This window comes from Protopterus annectens, chromosome 3.part0 (genome assembly GCF_019279795.1).
Source record: "Protopterus annectens isolate FY-2018-M chromosome 3.part0, PAN1.0, whole genome shotgun sequence".
Lineage (NCBI taxonomy): Eukaryota > Metazoa > Chordata > Ceratodontiformes > Protopteridae > Protopterus > Protopterus annectens.
This window is the reverse complement of record NC_056731.1, coordinates 1,848,240,708-1,848,263,773: the sequence shown is the minus strand read 5'-3', so window position 1 is coordinate 1,848,263,773 and position 23,066 is coordinate 1,848,240,708. Positions and strand designations below refer to the sequence as shown.

General features: G+C 38.8%; 1 protein-coding gene across 1 annotated transcript in view; it reads left to right on the top strand.

Annotated features, from left to right (window-relative positions):
- The window catches only part of OBSCN (obscurin, cytoskeletal calmodulin and titin-interacting RhoGEF), a 4,979,884-nt gene that overhangs the window by 3,217,112 nt on the left and 1,739,706 nt on the right, over positions 1–23,066 (top strand). The window contains exon 49 of the mRNA XM_044066040.1: positions 14,577–14,843. Coding sequence (XP_043921975.1) covers positions 14,577–14,843 — 267 coding nt within the window. The remainder of the gene's footprint in view (positions 1–14,576; positions 14,844–23,066) is intronic.

Here is a 23,066-nt window from a genome sequence, read left to right as displayed (position 1 = left end):
ATCCAAGTACAACTAAATTAAATAAATAACAAATAAAATAAAACACTCCCAGTTATGATTATAAAATGCATACTACCTCTAAATCACACACCACTTCAGGGGAAAGCACCCCCTCCCATCTTTTAATAAAGAGCTTTAATCCATAATAAATTCTAATAGAAGTACATCAGAACTGCTTTCAGCTTTATATAGAATGCATCCACATTTATGTTAATAAAATTGCAGTAGTATTTGAGCTCTGTATTAGCACAGCCTTAAACCATCGGGAGGGTGCACACAATATGTAGGCCCATAATTATATATAAAATGTCGTATAACACAAGAATACTTCCAGTGCTTATAGTTAGAATTATATAAAGCTCTTTCTAATCTGTTTTTTTCTAAAAATAAACTCAAGTAAACATGTCAAGTAAATACTTGATAATTAAACTTAGGCAAGAAGTCATAGGATATCTAACAGTCTGGTAGTATTTCCTATTAAATGCTAGTTAAATGTCTTTACATTAAGTTTCCAAACCATATTATACAGTGATATTTGACAAGCATTTATATGCATGACTTCATTTACTTTTGATGGTAAACAGTGTATTGTACCAAGCACAGACACACTTCTGTTTTGGAATACAGGCTTGAAGATGTGAAGAACAATCTAAGATATATAATGAATACTCATTGCCTTGGCTGGCATAGAGAAGATAGTCGCTAGTGGAAGAATATGTGATTAGATAATGGAATACAGAAGGCAAGTGAACCCAAATGGAATGATGTGCTGTTACAGTGACCTCCGTGAAGTGCCACCATTATGGTTAGTACAAAAAAAAACTATACTTTTTTGGACTTTGCTTTGCTTTTAGTCTTTTAAAGGTAACTGGCATTTGCCTTTTCCTCAGACGTCTATTAAATCACCTTTTTCACTCGATTTGACAGAAATGGCTGTTTAGTGGTTCAGTTGATCTTCCCTCAGTTTACTATACTGTTGTGGAAAACCCATTAGGCTGTTTTGCTTTGGTCACTAGTTTTTGGATTTTTATAAAACCATTTTATGTCGTAAGTGACTGAAATCAACAGCCCGGTTGTACTGAATGAATTAGATTGCTGAACATTCTTCTCCTGTTTGAGTACTGAAAACAAAGATAAGAGATAAGTACAGTGGAAGTAAGACTTCTTTAGTTTTGGGCGAGATGCCCTTCAATATTGATTAGGTCAGACAGAAGGATTTTCTCACTAAAGAAGAGCTGTAGGTTCATAGGTAAGTAGTAGGCTAACTGTCCTTGTGGACCATTTTAAGCCTAGCCAATTTCCCATTTTGCACCCAAAATAACTTATCCCATTTGGTATAGACGTGCCTTGTCCACAGTGTTGTGTGTGTGTGTGTGTGTGTGTGTGTGTGTGTGTGTGTGTGTGTGTGTGTGTATATATATATATATATATATATATATATATATATATATATATTAGTGAAAGGATAGGTAGTCTTCCACAAGTGCTCCAATATCTTTAATGGACAGTATCATTTTTGAGGAGTGCATCAGCTTTGTTGGATGATGTGGAATCATTTCTTCTACTAAAGTGGACTGTACTGCATTTTTTGACATTTAAAACCAAATGTGATGTGCCTCCTGTGTAGATAAAAACAAATAACTAAATGACTCCATGGTATTCAGCCAAGAGGTAATATGCAATCCATTTATTAAAATCCAGGTTAAGCGCTTTCATCCAACTCCAGGACTTCTTCAGAACTAACAGAACTGTAAAAACTTCACCTTCTTTTACTCCTTCAATAAATCCGTTATCCAAATAACTGGTAAAACAATTAATGAGTCACTTGTTAAACCCTTCCATCAACATAATAGTTAATGCATTTTGTCCTGAAAACATACATAAAGACGTTGTTGCTTATTCAAAAACACATAACGCAAGTAGTGCGTATAGTACATAAAAACTCTCATATAAATGTAAGTATATACATAAAATAAAAAAGCAAATGTGTGAAAATAAAAATACAAATGTAGAAATCTTTTAGGTCATGAAACCCGATCGACACATATTAATTACACTAGCAGAATTTTTAACATGATTTTGGATGATACACTTTACATAGTGGTATTGAAAAATGAGATTAATATAGCCCAGAGGAAGATAGATTTATTTTTGGAAGATGCACTTTTCCAGGGTGTGAAGGCTGTCAACCTAGCCAGATAGGATTTTATACATAATTCTGTCATTTGTAAATATGAATGTTAAATTACAGACTTGTTTTCTTAATTGAAAGAAAATACTGTGAAATGTTGAAGTATAAACTTGTTTTCTTAAATGAAAGTATATAATGTGAAATGTTGAACTTAAAACAATGTAGCAACATTGCCCTCTTCTGTAAAGAAAGCTAAGTCAAACATTTCTTGTCTGTCCCTTTGAAGTTAGAATTTGGAGTCGATGAGTCTGGAGTGAAGCATCCTGCCTATTGTATTAACTTAAGGAATAATTACTAGAGTTTGCATGTGGAATGTCTTTTAGCAGTGGTGGTGCAGTGGTAGCGTTGTTGCCTCACAGCAAGAGGTTCTCCTGTTCGATTCTCAGCTGGGGTGCCTTCTGTTTGGAGTCTGCATGTCCTCCCCGCGGTCGAGTGGTGTTCGAAAGACATGGGTGAATGGGCGTGCCTTCTCTGAAGGTTGGGCGTCGGGCTGGCAACTCGGCACCATAAAAATCTACTGCCAATCATTAGCAGACTGGAGTTCCGGTTTGGGGACCCCTAACCAGGAAAAGCCGAAAAGACAAACAACATGTGGAATGTCTTTTGTGGCTGTAGTTTCCTGCAGGTGCAAGATAACAATTATGTCGTTTCTGTTAGCCTGGAAACACCAGGAAAGTGTGAAATGATGTAATGGGAACAAGGACTGCAATAGCAATTTAAACAGAGAGAATCAGAAGGCATTAAGCATGTTTGTCTTGACCATCCAACTCACAGCACTGTCTTGCTCATATGTAAGTTATGTTAGACTTGTGTTTTCTTTTAGAAATAGCTTGAAACTAGAAAGATTAGACTAAGTGTTTTTCTGTGATGTCAGAACTGTACTACTGAATTATTTTAAGTTTCTCTGTGATCTCTGAACTCTTGACTAGCACTGTGTAGTAGAAAGTATTGTCTTATGTTTTTATTATTTATTATTAAATATTTTAAAACCTTTTAACTGTGGCTGGTTTGTGTAGAGATATGGGGTGTTTGGTAAAACAACTAAAGAGCCAGAAACCACTTGGTGGTGGAGCTTTAAAATTTTAAAATTTTGTTTATTAGTTAATTAGACTAATTAAGATATTTTGTATAAATTGAGGGTGGCACCAGTACTGTTTTATCTGAAGAAGTCTCATTTGGCAGACGAAAGCGCTCATTTGTTATTGGAAAATAAAGAACTGAAGATTTACATTACTAGTGGCCTGGAACTATTTTCGTTTTACTTTTGCTGGTTTGGACTGTTTGTTTGATTTTGTGTAGAGATATGTTAAGCTCTAAGAGTACATTGCATGTATATAAGGATCCTGTACCAAGTCACTCTAATAAGCCTTGACTGTTTAGTCACAATTACCAATTGAATAATAATAATATTGCACAGTAATAATCGGACACCCTTTTAAGGGCCTTTGAGTAGCTGATAAATATTAGCTGGGTGGTGGCCAGTGGTACTACCATATAGTCTGGGTAAAAGGGGCACAGCTGGAGAACAGCAGGACCTAGGGATAAATGTTTTGAATGCAACCAGTGGGGCCATGTAGCATACAGGTGTCCACGGAGGCACGGTGGATAACAAAAGGTGAGAGAGCCAGTATGTGGGAAAGACAAAATGCCAATAGTAGCTTGTCTTGAGACAACAGGGGTTCTAAACTGCCATCCTGCAGATGTCCTGATAGGGAAAGATTTGGATGAGGCAGTACCATCTGCTTATGCAGTTGCACTCGGTCAGGCTAGGAGACAAGCATGTGGGTCTGGTAGCCTGGGGGGAGACCCAGACAGACTGCATACTTGCAGCCAAGACTGGTGAGGTAGTTACTTCAGGGAGTGAGCTACGCTGTAGCAGTGAGACTGAAGATGAGCCACAGCTGCTTGGGGGTACTGATGGTGCATTGGACAGAGTGACTGCAAAGGTAGAGGTGAGTAGTAGGACCCAGGCTGACAGTGAGACACCACTGTCAGAGGATGCCAGACTTCCTGTGGAAGGAGAGCTGGGAAGGGTTACAAGGACAGAGTTGAGACAGGCTTAGCTCTCAGACCCTACATTGCAAGGCCTGAGGCAGGTAGCTAGGGAGGCACCTTATTCTTAAGGAAAAGGGGAATCTGTATACTGGGACAAAGGGTTACTATACAGAGTGTGGACCCCTGAGGGAGGGCTAGAAGGTGAGAGAGTATAGCAGTTGGTAGTGCCTTGAGTTTACTACCTGTCGCTTCTAGCCATAGCCCACAATATTCCCCTTGCAGGTCATATGGGCCTAAAACGTACAAAGAGGCGTATTATGAACTTCTATTGGCCTGGAATTTCCAGAGATGTAACAAGGTACTGCAAGACCTGTGAGCAGTGCCAAAAGGTAGGCAAGGCAGGAGACAAGATAAGAGCTCCTTTGATGCCTTTGCTGGTGATTGAGGAGCTATTTCAGAGGGTGGCTATGGATATTGTGGGTCCTCTGAGTACCCCAAGTTCCACACGGAAAAAGTATATCCTAGTGGTAGTGAATTATGCTACACAATACCCTGAGGCAGTGGCGTTGTCCTCCATTGAAACAGAGAAAGTGGCAAATGCTTTGTTAAAGAATTTCAGCAGGGTAGGTTTTCCAAAATAAATACTGACTGACAGAGATGCCAATTTCATGTCAGACCTGCTGGTTTGTGTGTGAAAGTCCTGTGGGGTGAAGCACATGAAGACCACCCCCTACCATCCCCAGACTAACGGTCTTGTTGAGAGGTTAAACTCTGTAATCAAGTCCATGCTACTGCATTTGCAGATCAGTTTAAGAGGGAGTAGGACAAATATTTGCACCATCTGTTGTTTGCTTACCGAGACGTTCCCCAGGAATCCACAAGTGTTTCACCCTTTGAGTTGCTGTATGGGCATAGGGTGAGGGGACCTCTAGATTTAATTTGAGATGAGTGGGAACGTGAGTGCGAGTCTCACAAGGAGTCTGTTGTGGCATAAGTTCTAAACCTCAGGACAAGGCTCAGGGAACAGAAAAAGGTGTGGTATGACAGGAATGCTCAAGCTAGAGAGTATGCTATGGGGCAATAGGTAATGGTTCTCATTCCTGTTAGACACAACAAGCTGCAAGCAGCTTGGGAGGGACCCTACAAGGTGGTAAGAAAGATAAGTGATGTTAACTACATGGTGGAACTGCTAGGCAGATGGCAGGGGCACAAATTGTACCATGTTAACATGATGAAACCTTACCATGATAAGGAGGCCCTTGTGCTGAGCATTTGCAGTGGATTGCAGGAGGAGTCTGAGGGAGATCTGGGGACTGATCTCCTCCGTGAGGCTTGGGCTGACACCTCAGCGGAAGGGGTAGCATTGTCCCAGCAGCTACCTTCTACCCAGGTTCGAGAAATCCAAGCAGTGTTGCAGGAATCTGGGGACATATTCACTGGGAAACCAGGGTGCACCCACCTGGTGCAGCAACAGATGGATACAGGACCCCAAGGGCCTATTAGGCAGGCTCCTTGTAGAGTGCCTAAGAGAGTCAAACAGATGCTGAGGGAGGAAGTACAGGAGATGTTGGAACCAGGAGTGATTCAAGAGTCCAACAGTCCCTGGGCCTCCCCAGTGGTGCTGGTGCCAAAGAAGGATGGCAACACCTAGTTCTGTGTGGACTACAGGAAATTAAATAGTCACACAGATTTGGATGCTTACCCCATGCCTAGGACAGATGAGGCCCTAGAGCAGCTAAATGTGGTGGGGCTAAATGTCTTACAACCATTGATCTTACTAAGGGTTACTGGCAGGTACCCTTGACTCCCAGTGCTAGAGAGAAGTCAGCCTTTGTGACTCCTTTTGGCTTATATTTGTTCAAAAAGATGCCCTTTGGGATGAAGAATGCCCCAGTGACTTTCCAGAGGCTGGTAGATCATATCCTAGTAGGAGCTGGAAGGTTTGCTCTTGCTTACCTAGATTATACTGCCATCTACAGCCATTCCTGGCCAGAGCACCTTCAGTATGTCAGGGAGGTGCTGAGCGGACTACAGAGGGCAGGGTTGACCATTAAGCCAAGCAAATGTCAGGTGGGTATGGCGGAGGTCTCCTACCTAGGACATAGAGTGGGGAGTGGTAAGATAAGGCCAGAGCCTGCCAAAGTGGAAGCCATTCAGGCATGGCCTGCACCTGTTACTAGAAAGCAGGTGAGGGCATTTTTAGGGACAACAGCGTACTACAGAAAGTTCGTCCCCAGTTATAGTACCATAGCTGCTCCCCTCACAGACCTGACAAGGAAGAATAGGCCAGATAAGGTAGTGTGGACCCCAGCATGTGAGCAGGCATGCCAGAAGCTTAAAGAAGCTTTGGGAGGACCCCCTGTGTCAGCCAGTCCAGATTACAGCAAAGAATTTGTTGTGAAGGTGGATGCTTCAAACGATGGGGTGGGGGCTGCACTTAGCCAGATTTCTTCAGAGGGGGAAGAGCACCCAGTGGTTTACCTCATTCATAGGCTCCAACCCAGGGAGGAATGCTATGCAGCTGTAGAAAAGGAATATCTAGCCATAGTGTGGGCATTGCAGAAACTTCAGCCTTATCTGTATGGAAGGAAATTCACTGTTATGACAGATCACAACCCCCTAATATGGTTAAACAGAGCCAGCCAGCAAAATGCCAAGTTGCTAAGATGGAGCCTGGGTTGCAAGCATATGATATGTCAGTGCAAGACCACAGTGGGAGTAGCAATGCCAATGCAGATGTGCTCTCAAGACAGGGAATGGGGTAAGGTACACTCAGATAGACCCAATGCTGTCAAGCAGCGTTTCTCAAGAGTCACTTGAAAAACTACATTGAGTTCTCTGGAGGAGGGGGAGAAATGTGAAGGCTACCAGCCTAGCCAGATAGGATTTTATACATAATTCTGTCATTTGTAAATATGAATGTTGAATTACAGACTTGTTTTCTTAAATGAAAGGATATGCTGTGAAATGTTGAACTTAAAACAATGTAGCAACATTGCTCTCTGCTGTAAAGAAAGCTAAGTCAGGCATTTCTTGTCTGTCCCTTTGAAGTTAGAATTTGGAGTCGAGTCTAGAGTGAAGCACCCTGCCTATTGTTTTAACTTAAGGAATAATTACTAGAGTTTACATGTGGAATGTCTTTTTATAGCTGTAGTTTCCTGCAGGTGCAAGGTAACAATTATGTAGTTTCTTTTAGCCTGGGAACACCAGGAAAATGTGAAATGATGTAATGGGAACAAGGACTGCAATAGCAATTTAAACAGAGAGAATCAGAAGGCATTAAGCATTTTTGTCTTGACCATCCAACTCACAGCACTGTCTTGCTCATATGTAAGTTATGTTAGACTTGTGTTTTCTTTTAGAAATAGCTTGAAACTAGAAAAATTAGACTAAGTGTTTTTCTGTGATGTCAGAACTGTACTACTGAATTATTTTAAGTATCTCTGTGATCTCTGAACTCTTGACTAGCACTGTGTAGTAGAAAGTAATGTCTTGTGTTTTTATTATTTATTATTAAATATTTTAAAACCTTTTAAATGTGGCTGGTTTGTGTAGAGATAAGTTAAGCTCTAAGAGTACATTGCATGTATATAAGGATCCTGTACCAAGTCACTCTAATAAGCCTTGACTGTTTAGCCACACTTACCAATTGGATAATAATATTGCACAGTAATAATTGGACACCCTTTTAAGGGCCTTTGAGTAGCTGATAAATATTAGCTGGGTGGCGGCCAGTGGTACTACCATATAGTCTGGGTAAAAGGGGCACAGCTGGAGAACCTGTGCCAGCCTTCCCCAGGAGTGTCTGTGTGGTTGTATAAACTTATCTCAAAATGTGTGTGTCAGCTACTTGGGCAGGAACACAAAGCACTTGTTGGACAGAGAGGGTGCTGGTGATTTTAGCTTGCCCTGCTGACTGAGATCTGGACCCTATAGCTGTGCCAGTGGGAAGTCTTATTCGGGACCTGGAGAGCAAGGGAGCGACCAGCCTCGGACTGACTGTGATCTCTCTGTGCTCTTAAGAGAAATTGTACTTTACTGTGTGTATTTGTTATCCTTTCCTCATATATGAGACACCCTCTCTGGTGTTAGTGGTGAGGATTGAGGCTCCTTGATTGCTGGGTCAGGGCACGGGTGTCACACAGGGTAATATCACTCCAGACATTTATGATGTTTTGTTGAACAGGAACCCTATTATTCTACCAGCATTTGGAATCCCTAAAATGCATAAAAGTGTAGAGGCTGCACCTTACAGGTTAATAGTAACGGTGCAAGGGTCCAAAACATACCTTTTAGCGGTATACTTAGATAGGAAAGTAAAACCTGTATTGAGTCAGTATATATACATTTTAATGGATTTGTGCGACTTTTTAGCAAAACGTGATACCAACTGTTCATATGAACAGACTTACTTTTTGACAGTGGATGTAATTGATCTGTTTTCTTGTATCCCCCACCAGGAAGGATTGGAACTATTTGAGTAAATACTCATACACAGCAAAATATTCAAATGGCAAGGGGTACAATTTTTGGTTAATCTTATGGAGATAGTCCTAACCAACAATTTTATGTACTTTGAAGGGGAATACTTTAAACAGATCACTGGTGTTGCAATGGAGGCAGCGTGTGCCCCCAGTTTTGCTAATATTGTGATGTTAAGCTGGGAGAAAAAGTTTATCCTGAACTCTGTATATGCCACACAGTGGTTGAACTACTCAAAACATTTGGATGATATGTTCTTTGTATGGAAGAGTGACCCTACTGGAATAGTAACATTTATGGGTTACCTTGAATGTACTACAACATTCCTTAGGTTTACATATAATTACAACAAGGATGACACACATTTCCTGGATAATCACCTTAGAATACAAAACAGGACACTGACATGTATTTATAGAAAAGAAACATATTCTGATTGTTTCCTCCATTTTGACAGTGGGCATCCAGGATACTGTAAGAGGAACGTAGTGAAAGGGCAATTCATTCAAGCAGCTAGGATGCACTCAATTGAGAAACTGTTTAAGAAAGAGTTGAGAAAAATGACATCTATGTTTTTGGCAGGGGTACCCGTTGGACATGCTAACTATCCTTAGGAAGGAAGTAGAGGACAGATTCACTTGTATATTGGGCAGACCAGAACTTCTAGGTAAAATAGTTCTGAATAACACAATTGATACAGATTCATTTAAAAATGCTATGGTTATAAAGTATAATGAAATTAACCACAAAATAAAAAAGTTATTTCACAGAATTGGGTGATTTTGTGAACGGATGATGAGTTGTTTCAGCATGTAGGGAGTGCCCCTGTCTTTATTCACAAGTTGAACAAGAACGTGAAGAAAATATTGGAAAAGGGCACAGAGATTTATAAAAAAGGGACCACCAAATGTAGAAGGTGCATTTACTGCCAATTTATTGTTGATATGGGAGATGTTATTTTGAACAACTGTTTTCGTACAAAAATTACCTTTAGGAAAGGCGACTGCAACACTGTTGGTCATATTTACTTGGCCCTCTGTAATGTTTGCCACTCATTTTACATAGGGAAAACAGAGAGAAAATTGTCCAAAAGAATTTATGAACACCTGTATGATATAAAGAGAGGCAATCACACGAATGTACTATACAGACATTCTTGTGTATGTGAAGGGTTTAAAAAATTTGTTTTTGGCATCTTAGAAATAGTTCCAGCGAATGCCAGGGGTGGAGCCTGGGAAAATATGATAGAATATAAGGAACTCCTCTGGCAGCTTAGGTTGGATGCTATGCAAAACCCAGGTCTCAACGATCACATTTCTATTATCTCTGTGTTAAAAAGGAGGGCAGCTAAGTTGTGAATGTTTTTTGTTGGTCTGATGGATTAGTCATACATTTGTATTTTTATTTTCACACATTTGCATTTTTATTTCATTGTATATACTTACATGTATTTGTGAGTTTTTATGTACTATACGCACTACTTGTGTTATGTGTTTTTGAATAAGCAACAATGTTTTTATGTATGTTTTCAAGACAAAATGCATTAACTATTATGTTGATGAAAGGGTTAAAAAGGTGACTCATTGTTTTACCAGTTAATTGGATAATGGATTTATTGAAGGAGTATAAGAAGGTGGTGTTTTTCCACTTTTGTTAGTTCTGAAGAAGTCCTGGAGTTGTACGAAAGAGCTTAACCTGGATTTTAATAAATGGATTGTATATTACCTCTTGGCTGAATACAGTGGAGTAATTTGGTTATTTTTTTTTACATTTTGTTTGAAGTCTATGTCCTTGTGCCATTTATTTGCACATTCCTGCCCTTCTACCTTCACATCTGAGAGTGTTTGAATAACAACTTTTTGTTTACAGTCATAAGCAAATATTGTGATGCAGAGACCTGGGCTAGTGGCTAGTAGACCAAAGAAAGAAAGAAATGACAAATAGAATGGGACCCAGTACTGAGCTCTGAGGAAGTCTCAGTTGTGGCATTTTTATTTTCTGAGGTGGTGCCTATAATTCTAATGACCTGTGTTCTCTCCAGTAACTGATTTGCTATCCGCCTCACTGCATGTAGAGTGATATTATGGTTCACCAGTTTGTCAACAGTGACCACATAGGTGTTATCAAATTCCTTGACCTGGTCCAAGTATGCCGTGTGCACTGCATAACCACCATCAACTTCCTCAGTTACCCTCTTGAAGACATTTGCAAGGTTAGGAAGGAATGACCTACCTTTGACAGACCCAAGTTGAAGAAGATCCTGGGTGAGAGATTATCAATGTCTAAGATATATGAAGTCAGAAATTATGTGTTGCATGGCTTTACGAACAAGGGAGGTAAGACTGGTGGATCACTAGTTACCGGGATCAGAGGTTTAACCTCCCTGGTAATTAGACACGTGCCTGTGGTAGGGTCAATCCACTTTTTCCCATCAAAAGTAATTGATGTCATCCAGCAGGATCATCATGATGGATGTTCTCCAGGCTTTGGGGACATAACTTGTTGTAACACTAGTTAAAGATTAATAGATAGATCTTCTGGTATGTCATAGCTGGCACTGTTTATCAAGTTTAAATCATCATATCAGTGGACAAGTTGCCGATGTTCTAAAAATAGCTCCTAGGACTTGTTCTTTGTGGATCTTGGCAGGAAGAGGAGAGACTGAAGAATTAGGAGGGCAGTTATGATGGTAAGAAGGTCAGCTGATGTTTGCAGCAAATTTATCAGATAGGATATAGCTACTTCTTTGAGAGCAGAGTGTGTGGTATCATTGTGAATCAGTTTTCAACAGTAATGGATGTTCCTTATCTTTGTAATGTACTTGAATGTTTATAATTACTTTTTGTATCAGTGGCAATTATGAGTTCATAATCAGCCCTGTGTATTATGGCTGCTGTCTTAAGTTCTTTGCTGGCAGGTTTGAGTGCCCTATTAAGGTGGGGAGTATATGAAAGCCTATAAGAAATTTTTACTTTTTTCCCTTTTGTTGCAGAATTTATTTATATCAGTATTAGGTAATAAGTGATTGTTTTAAAATTTTCCTGTGTATTTGGTATGAGTAAACACTGGTTTCTCTACAAATGTTTTACACAGATGACCTGTTGCCTGGGAAAACACTTTGTACAGTTATATGTGTGTGTGTGTGTGTGTGTGTGTGTGTGTGTATGTGTATATATATATATATATATGTGTGTGTGTGTGTGTGTGTGTGTGTATATATATATATATATATATATATATATATATATATATATATATATATATATATGGGTCTACCTGATAACGCTGACATGCCAAAACACCGACAATGAAATAACCGACACCACAAAACCAAAAGTTCAAAAAACACGACACTTCACATGCCCGACAAACCACAATCCCGACAATCAACAAAACAAATACCTTTTCCGAAAAACACACACACAACACAAGCACACCAAACACCTTACAAACCTACACTAAACCTTACATACACAACTATCTATGCAGTAACCTTAATCCAAACCCTAACCCTAAGGCCCGTCACTATCGTACACTTACCTTACCCGCACCCTAACCCTAACTCACTTAATCCCCCCCTAACCTTAACATCTGTCCCTACCGCACACTTACCTTAACATGTCGGTGTTCTCAGCATCGGGATTTTCAACTGTCAGTCTTCTCCATTGTCGATCTTCTGGTGTCGGTGTTCTCGTTGTCGGCGTTTGAAGCTTTTGGTTAAATCAGGTAGACCCATATATATATATATATATATATATATATATATATATATATATATATATATATGGGACTACACTTGAGAGACGAAGACCTTGGCACCATTTATAGGGTAATTCTGGATATTGAGAGATGAAGACCTTGGCTCCATTTATAGGGTAATTCTGGATAAAGATGCATTGGAAATTAATTGCATTCCTAAATAGCTGGGGGCCTTATTTTTCAGAACTCCTTAAATACTGTTGTATTAATTTGGGGTTACCTCCAGCCTTTTATGTGAAAATCAGTGATATGTGGTCTGGTTTAACAAAGGTTTTGGGCAACATGATGCCAGGGAATCTTCTTGGGCTAGGCTTATATAAGCTCCAGGGCCATTAGCCTAGTACACACCTAGAAACCTATGAGTATGATATTTGAAGAGTTATACAAGAGACGGCAGTATTAATAAGGACAAAAATTCAGGATTTTGTGTTCCTAGTAGTGATGTTTACTACCTGTTCACATAGTTAAGGATGCATTGAGCATGTTTCGTTATGTAGTCTGAGCCAGTTTATTGTGGGTCAGTTGAAGACAAATAGAAGAAATGTGTTTGGGTTTATTGTGATATAATTTGTGACATTAAGCTAGTTATTGTGCTCAGTGGGATACATTGACAGAGATATAGTTGGCTGTGAAGTCATACTTGATTTTGTTTATGGTGAATTGAATCATGAAGAATCTGTGTTGATGTGGGGCAGGTTCTCTGACAAAGACTGATATTCCCTTGCAGTTGCCATTTTATCTTACCTCATTCCATCACATAGGTATTACATGTTTAATCTTTCTTTTTAACCCATTGAATTGTCATTTTAATTAATTTTGAAGCCGTTTTTTCCATAAATATTTCCAGTTTCCTTGTGCTCTACTTGCTGTTATCCATTGTCTTGCTAATTTTGTGTGTATTTTATACTTCCTGAATGTTGTGTTTCACTGTGATGTTCACTGTAACCTTATTTATGTATTTATTTCTTGTAAATCAACTTTATTAACTCCACAGCCATTGCAGTATAACAGATATTTTCATCAGTACAGTCAATTAACTCTCAGGCAGTTGGTTCCAACTTTTAAATGTCTAATATCTTTCAAATAAGTTTTACACAGCAGACCTGTGGCCTGGGAAAATACTTTGAACAGTTAAAACAGCCTTTTTTAACAATTTTCTTACCTTTTCGTATTCCATTCTAATAGATTTTAAGCCATTTATTAGACCTCCTTTTTATCCTTTACCATGCCATAGTTAAGTGACCTCCAAAATCTCCCTAGTGTCACACCACTTGATTGATAAACCCTTACAGTATTTTAGCTCACATCTTGCTGCAGTACACTGTATACTGTATCTCAGTCTATTTTCTGCCATGATATTTACTGCTTCTGCCTTTTAGTATGGCCAGCTGTTGCTCTTTAGGTACTTGTATTAATTTTATAACATCTAAAACCCTAGGTTCCTGTGTAGATTTCTAATTTCCTGGTTATAGCTTTCTTAGAAACTAACCATAGCAGAGACCGTAACTCCCTTCTATAACTCGTGGTTGAAGCCTCCCCTACATGGCATAACAATCAGTCAGTTTATTTACTTGTATAATAGTTACCTAAAATTTTTTGCACTTATTTTTGCAATTAGTATCGAGTTTCTGCAGTTTGTTACAAGTCCAAAAGACATGTCTCTAGGTGCCTGTCTGCTCTTGTTGACATCTCCAACATTCCCCATTCGCTTCCTGAAACATCCTACTCATTTTGTGTGGAGTATTAAAGTACCTGTGCAGACACCGGCATCGAAATATCTGAAACTTTCTAGCTTTTGTTACTTTCTTTGGTATATTACAAATGTCCTGCTATCTTTCTTCCAGTCCCCCTACCTCTAGTTTCTTACCCCACATTGTTACTAATTTACTTGTACATTGACCATTTCTACTGTGTTTCGGGGCCTTGTATAACCTACTTATTGCTTTTTTTTACCCTAGTGTCATCTGACCTGGCTTTCAATAACAGTAATGCCATCTAATCTGCCTCCTTTTTTTTTTTTTTGCTTCACCATCATATTTCTCTAGGATTGCTACTAGTCCTCAAATTGTTACCTTATTTGAGAATCATAGTAGGTTTCTTTGTTTCTGAATTGAATGTTCATTTCTTCTATATTCTCTTTTGACTTTAGATGTTCCTGTAGTCTTTAAAGAGGAACTTCAAAACAAAGAGGCAGAAGAAGGCGACACAGTCACACTGCGCTGTAGGCTGAGTAAACCTGATATTCCTGTAGAGTGGAGGAAAGATTCTACAATTATTAGCCCAAGTCAGAAGTACCAGATTAAGCACAGAGGCACTTCCGTTGTACTTACAGTTTCTGATTTAAAACTTGAAGATGCTGGAAAGTACACCTGTGTCTGCGGAGATCAACAGAGTACTGCCTCACTAAAAATACAAGGTAAGTTGTATGAAGCTCTCGAGAGAGGTTGTTTGACATCATTTGAAATCATTATGGGATGTCCAACTCTCAAGATAGGTTGTTTCACTTAATTTGAAATCTGTTATTGGGAGATCTGTACACATCAACAGCAGGGCTAATGCTATCAAGCGTTAAGTAGTTTGTAATCTGAAACTTTCTAGCCTACTAGTACTTTTTCCCAATGCTCTTTTTTGAGACATTCTTCTCCAAATATATTTTGCTATATCATTTTGGACACATTAGATACAAGACCCCTGGTTGCTACTTTTAACATTTTAATTTTTGTGGTATTGTTTCCTTTGCATTATTAATTATACACTGTTAATTTTCTGTTTGCTTCTATTGTTTTCTAACATACATCTCAGCTGTGTAGTTTTTGCAGAATGTCTGGATTATTTCCTCTTATTTGGACATTTCCTCATAAAATTTGTGACTTTCAAACAGTTGTGGACTGAAGTAACTAAACAATGAAAGACATTTGGCTTTCTGACTTCATGTTCTTTGGAAAATGCATATTAAGTTAAAACCTGCTATTTTAGCAACTGTCTAAGTTTATGGGGGCAGTATTTAGAATCTGTCCCCGTTTTAGGGCCCTTGTCCTCCATTATTTTTGGTTTTGTCAAGATTTCTTGAGCTAAGAAGTTGAGAGGTGTGTTTTCTAGTCTTTGACGCAGGTTAGATCACTGACTTTTTTCCTCTGTTTTTGATTATTTTGAGTTCTACTAGCTTTCTCTTTCTACTTAGGCCTTAAGAGTGTTTCCATCACCCCCTCCCTTCTGTAGCTGAGAAGCATAAGCAAAACTGTCCAGTTCCTCATCCTAAAAAAAGTTTAAATTTGATGGAGTTGTTTTTTTGTGGTATATCTGGTGATGTTGTACCTACTTTATCTGTATGATTTGTTTCTTAAAACTTTCCTGGCAAACTTATATGTCTAAAAGCCTAACATCTTTGACTGACAGAAAGGTGTTTTTTTCATTCTAAAAAGGCTAAATTTGATGACACAGAATAGTTGATCAGCAGGATAAGTGGCCTAGAAATCCTCATGCAGGTTCTGTCCACAGTATCCATCCTTATACATATTGTCTCCTAATCTGTGGACCCATCACATCCAAGGCCTGGCTAGAAACATATGTTCAACAAGAAGAACACTGACTCTCCACTAAAGTGTTCCACCACAGATATCAAAGACAGAGAAGCTGTAAATTCCTAACCATTCTCCCAATAACGCCACAGTTGAAGAAGTTTTAAAATGATGAGGTAGAGAAGGGAATGACCATAGACCTTGTGTTCTTTCCAGCAGAGACTCTACAAGAGTATCCTGGACCTCACAAACACATTCCTGGGTGGTACTGCAATAGACAAAATTGTAAAACTAGCAAGAGCAACAGCATAAGATAGCCCTGATATGTGGCACCTGTCCCACAGAGACAAAGCAAGATATTAGACTGCAGTTGGTGAAGCGAAACCTTCAAATCTGATTCTGTTTTGGCTGCAGCTGCCTGTAAAATGGCTCTTACCCTGCAGAACCCTCCTGTGCATCCCCTTTATAAGACGACAAGCCCCATGGTAGATTTAGGAATTATGTTGTCACATGCTGCCCTTTCCTTTGGGGGACATATTTGTATTTATACTCCAGAGGGAAGTAACAGATGACACTCATTAGTTACTAGATTATTTGTGAGACAGACAGCTAAAATAGAGATTGCTATCGCCTTTGGCAACTGCACCATCCATCTCCAGCTTCATATTGATATTAGCTTACCAGCAGTTGAAGGTTTGGTCTTTGCAGTAGACCTAGGCATTATCTTCACCATCTCACTTTGCTGTGGTTAATAGATTTCAATAAGGATATAAAGGCGTCCTTTATAAATTCACCCTTTGACGGTTTCACTGTTTTTGGGCCTAATGTTACGATACACTGGGAGAACATGGAAAGAGAATGAAAGATCATTTTGGCTGTTGTGAAATTTCAGACTCTGCAAAGAATCTCTTTTCTGTTGGACACAAGGGAAACCTTGTTACCCTCTAGTGCAGGAGTGGCCAACAGCAGTAGAATCAAAGGCTGGGAAGGAACCAAAGATCCCGAGGTATCTTTCACTATGGTCACCAAAGATAGACTTAGCAACAACAGGGGAACTACTATCCTTCCTAAGGTGGACAGCACCAGAACCCTTGAAACCATGCCCAATTGTCCTGCTATGAAAGCGGTTGGTAGGTAATCTGTCTTTCCATTTGTAGTCATACAGGACAAGTTGAAAGGGGCAATAATTTCCAGTGGTTGAACAGTGCCCTCCCACAGCCACATCAGAGCCACTCCGTCCCTTTGCCAGATATCTCACTCGATCTAGAATACAGCAAGAAAACAGGTTTCAGACCTCTTCCAGAAAGTGCCATCTAGGAGGTTCCACCAGACCAGAAAAGATTAGGTTATTATTCTAATTTTTTTGGTAGCCAAGAAGTCAAAGGCCCTCAGGCATTTACCGAAATTGAGAGGACTAAATGAGTTTATCTCAAAAGAACCATTTCTGATGATTGTGGTACAATCCATCCTTATCTTTTCTCTTAGAAGGATTTTAGATGTGCTTTGTGGACCTCCAGGATGCATTCCTCCATGCACAGACTTCCAAGAGAAGGTTCCTACACTTCCAGGTAAGAGACAGCATTTATCAGTTCAGCCCCCATGCATTTTTTTTTTTTTTTTTTTTTTTGCAAAATCAACCTTTATTAATCATAACCACATTATCACACTAACAATAACACATTTTTAGCAATATGTTGTTAAACAGAATAGTCCAGCCATATGGATTATTGTCCTTCCTTTACAAACACATAAAGTATATGAAAAAAAAAAGTTTGATGATTAATTCATCACCCGTTTATTCAGTGAAAGACAGTGATATTGGTTAAAATTAGACAGCACAAGCCATGAATCCTTAAGAATGCTATTGATCATTAAGTACACAGTTATCCCACTTATTCAATTTATTTTTTATAGTGTGCCCTGTTCTTCTTTTCATATAATTCAAGGTTCTGAGATTCTTTCAGTATTTGTTTCGGCACCTCTAAGGGTGGGTGGCCTCTCAACTTCCAATTTCAAGTTAATCACTTTTTTTGGCAGCCAGTAATAGTAATGATAATAATACCCTGACATAATCATGGGTGGTGCAGTGGTGTAGTGGTTAATGTTGTCATCTCACAGCAAGAAGGTCTCTGGGCCGATTCTTCACTGGGGTGCCTTCTGTGTGGAGTCTGCATGTCCTCCCTGCATTTCGTGAGTTTCCACTGGGTGCTCTAGTTTCCCCCCACATTCCAAATACATGCAGTATGTGGATTGGACACTCTAAATTGGTCCTAGGTGTGAGTGTGTGCATGCAAATGTGTGTGGTGCATCCTCCAAGGAGGGTTGGGCCTTGGGCTAGCAACCTGAGCCCATAAAATCCATAAGTGCTACAGAAACAACAACCTGAGCCCGTAAAACCCATAATTGCTACAGAAACAACAAGTGCTTGTTTTTGGATGTTCCACATGGTGTGTAAGCAGGAAAGAGAGAGAGATACATAATCATGGTGGTTAAAATCAACCTAGCGTAACAATATCAAATCTATGGTGAAGCATATTTCTTCATTTATAATAAGCCCCAAAAGCATCTAGATGTCCCTCTTATATATGTTTCTCTTCACACTCTCAGAAATATGCTCCTGTATACCATTTTCCTTTTATTACAGCTCCAACAGAGACTGTCTCTGCTTGGAAAAATCTTATGTAACCTAGCTGTTGGGTAGAAGTATCAGTGCAAACATTTCCAGGTAAAGATCATGAATTTCTTTGATTTAGTGGCATATTTAGGTATGGGGCAAATTTCCTTCTAGTTTTTCTGATGAGTGTTGTCTGTTTAACCTTTTACACCAAACTTGTCTGATTGGTCCTGAAAATATTTCCTTCATTTTGCTTAAAACTTAGTAGTCCTTATTTAACAAACTTTTCCTGACTGCCTCTTGAGATCTTTCTGGCACCTTGTTGTATGCATTTCATTTTCTTTTGTTTTCCCTTAGCTTTGCTGCCATCCCCAAATGACTTAAATTGTCTTTTCCTTTTAGATCAAATTTATCTTTGCCCCTTGTTAAGTCACAGATCATTTTTCCTATCATCATTTGCTCACAAAACCTAAGTTCTAAACCTTTTTCTTGTCCATAGGAGTTCAACCTTCTGTGTTTGGGCTCCAGTTCTGTTTTCTCAGTGAAACTTACAGGCAAAACCCAAACCCTCCACTCTGATGTCTCCTTGCCATTTAACAGCCTCCTAGCATTATGATTTACATGTATTTCAGCAGATTCACTTTATAATTTTGAAATACTGAAATACCGAATTTCATTATTTCAAAATCATAAAGTCGAACGTCCATAATCCCGACAACACACAATCGCGAAACACACAATCACGAACACATATAAACCATACACCACACAACACATAAATTGTCCAACCCACACTACAACAAACAAAACACACACAAACACAAAAACACAAACAAACAAACCTACACTACATGTAAGCAGGGGGGCAAGCCCCCCTGCACCCCCCCTACCTATATATACTAACTCCGAGATCGCACAGACACCAAAAGGAAACACACACCCACACATTTCACAGTCCTTTGCACACACACAAACATCACACGTATACATACATCCACACATTCAGACACACTCAAACTCCCACACAAAAACCTTACAAAACACTCACTTACCTTCAATTGCACCTACATCCATATACAATACACTCCCAACACCGCACGCCATGTACCATAAGCCATAACTGCGAATTCGAGATATTCGAATTCGCGATAATGCACTTTCGCGATTTTCAGTTTTCGACTTTATGATTTTGAAATACTGAAATTCGGTATTTCAGTATTTTGAAATTGTAAAGTGAACCCATTTCAGCATATTGTTCATGCTGGGCTTTCTGAAACACCTGCCAAATCCCTACTGCAACTTCTAATATTGGTATCTTTTCTTGTTCCAACATCATTTGCTTCCACTTTGGGAGATAAAGCTTTTAGTTGTGCCAAGGAAATTAGCTTAAGCTACACCACTTTAAAATATTCTACATATGGCAATCTGAGCCCTCACAGACTAACATGCATGATAGGTTTATCCCAAATTACCTTCTCTTTCTTGTCTTCCCACTTAAAGCTCCTTATCTCTCTCCTCTATACTTCATTTTTTGGTTGATAGAAGTAGACCTGACAACATAAAATATCAACTGTACAGTAAACATTTTCACAGCCTGTACTTTTTGAATGTTATCCACTACTCATAGGTTTCAGTGCTTCAGTGTTTGTATATATTTTTGCACCATTTGGTTCAACACTTTTTTAGCAGCTTAACTTTCTCAATCATTAACCACATACCCAAATATTTCATTCTACCATGTCCCCACAAATATGGATAGCTCTGGACCTATTCATTTATTTTGAATTTGCTTATTTTGTATCCTGTCAGACTGTTGAGTCTTTTTAGCTTGGCAAACAAAGTCAATATGTCTGACTTTGGGTCTGAGAGATATAGTATAATATGACTGGTAAATAGAGTTATTTTATCTACTCTACCATACTTGATATGTCCTTTGATTATTGATTCCCTAATTTCTTTAATCACTAGTCCAAGATACATTGCAAGTAGTAAGGAATATAGTGTATATCCCTGTCATGTCCCTCTGGATAAACTTTATTGTATTTGACAGTCTGCCTTCACACTTTATCATTGCATCTGGTTCCAAATAGATCCCAGAGATAACCTTAATTATATTATGTGGGAAATACAATAGCTTCAGTATTTTCTTTAGAAAACTCCAACTAACGTTCTCAAATACCTTTCTGTGTTTAACTTAGTTGTTAAAAGTGCCCCCGCCCCAAGTGTCCGTCTTTTTGAATTGTCAAAGTCTTATTGATGCTTTCAAAGATTTGTCTCCCTTGTGGAAAGCCACACCGATCCAAATGTAATAACCCTGTTAAATTTTTGCCAGTCTCTTAGCTAGAATTGTTGCAAATACCTTGTATTTATGGTTAAGGATTGATATTGGTCAGTATGACCCCAAATCCATGGAGCCATTCCCTTCCCTTGGAATAATGATATTGTCTACATTTTTCTATGATGGCGACATCTCAGTTCCCTACATCATGTTATTAAGTAAGCCTGCTCAGATTTTTAGAATTTCAGCATTCCTAGTTTTCAAAATCTGTATTGGAACCCCTTCTGTCTCCAGTGTTGTTTCAGTTTTCATATTTATAATTACATCTTTACAGAAATATGACTCTTGTCAGGTCTTCCTTTTTGAGCAACTTCATCCCATGTAAGTAATTTCCCATTTCTTTAACTTTTTTTCTACCACCCGATATTTCCTGTACAACATAAAATAATACTGTTCCATAATTTCCTTTTTGGGCACCTTACCTTCCTCCCTTTGATCAGGACTTTCGATTTCACAATTTGTCATTCTGTTCTTCAGTGTTACAATTTCTGGACCAGCATTTTAGTAGCCTTAAGGTAGTCCAAAAAAAAAAAAAGTATTCAAGACTGGGGCCTTCACTGGTTTCAATTTTGTTGGTGGTGGGAAAGACATTCCTTAGCTTCTTTCAGTTGGTTATGTAAATGAACATCCCTTGCCTTTGCCCTATTTTTGTGTATCATTTTTATTTTCCCTAGCCCCTTCAAATATTTCTATTTAGTCACATTTCTTCTGTTTTTTATCTAGACTTAGTTATTGAATTTAAGTTTACATTCATTCCAGACTACTTTTGAAAGCAGTTCCAGTTCTAATTCATTATCTAGTCAGTGAGAAGAAGGTTGCTTCTTAACATGTGACAAATTTGTCTGACTAAGATGATCAACAGGTGTGCAAGACTGCGCAGTTCTGGGTGTAGGGAAATATGCTCTTTCCCCGAGATTATGTTTTCTTGGAGTTGGTATATATATATATATATATATATATATATATATATATATATATATATATATATATATATATTAGTTCTTGTTAAAGCACTTGAGCTTTGGGCCAGTTTTTTTACATTAAGAAGGTGTGGTCTGCACTCTTGTGGGAGGCTGGATTCTGCCCTTCTGAGCTGGAAATTTCTTGTACTTGCTTATTTGAACTGTTTCTTTCTGAAATTGGTGCGCCTTATTGCTGCAGCATAGACCAGATTCAGGCCTGCTGAATCCAGCTTTGTTTGTATAACTTGAGCACTGACCCAGGCCATCTTTTTTTGGAGAAGGTTCTCATGCACCCTAGCAGCAGGAGTGTGCAGTTAGAACTTGTCTGATTGAAGACTGCTGGAGCAGGGCTCAGTTTTGAGCTTTTTTCTGGTTAATTGGGTAACTTGTTTAAATCAGTTTTTCATTTTCTATTGTTTTATATATATAAAAAAAAATTGCATTATATTTATCTGCTTTTAATGTATTTGTTTTTCTTCCTACTTTATTACTAGTGGCATTGACTACAACTCTGATCTGAGATATATAATAATAAGTATAATTTTCTGTGCATTTAAAGAGTTTTTTTGATTGTATCTGCATTATTTTCTGAAAAAAACAAAAATATATACTTGTTTCCTGCCTTTCTAAGCTAGTATAGTCCAGTTTTCTGGTTAAGTGCTGAATTCAGGGCTGTGTTACAAATCTCTGTGTTTGCCCATACCTTACTTGGATAGAAGGAAGTTTCTCGGTTCACCTGTGAGAGAGGGGAGCTTTGAGCAGCCTATCTGTCCCTGGAGGAGTGGTTTCAGCCCTGAAATTAGTAGTTTATTGATGATTTTGGGCTAATTTCTATCTCTTCTATAACTACCGCATTTGCCCGATTTTTCATGCCAGGCAGCGCCGGCTAGCTAGGGTATAACTCTTCCCGGCTCCACAAAGTCTCCTCTTCAATTTTTCCTTTGGAACTAGACAAATTTTCAACTTAAGCACTCAAGCCATTCATTTCTCAGCCCAGCACTTGCTCAAAACTCATAGCAAGCACTTATAAACCCTAGCACTAGACCCTCCTGTACTGTACAGAAGGACAAGGCTCTGTAATCAACCTTACCAGCCATTCAGTAAAACAGTTCACTGTACCTATCCAGGCATATCCAAAGGGCAGTTTCAGGTGTACTCTCCAGTCCAGCTGGTGAATGTGGGCATTTTGAGGCAATGTTACAGCTGC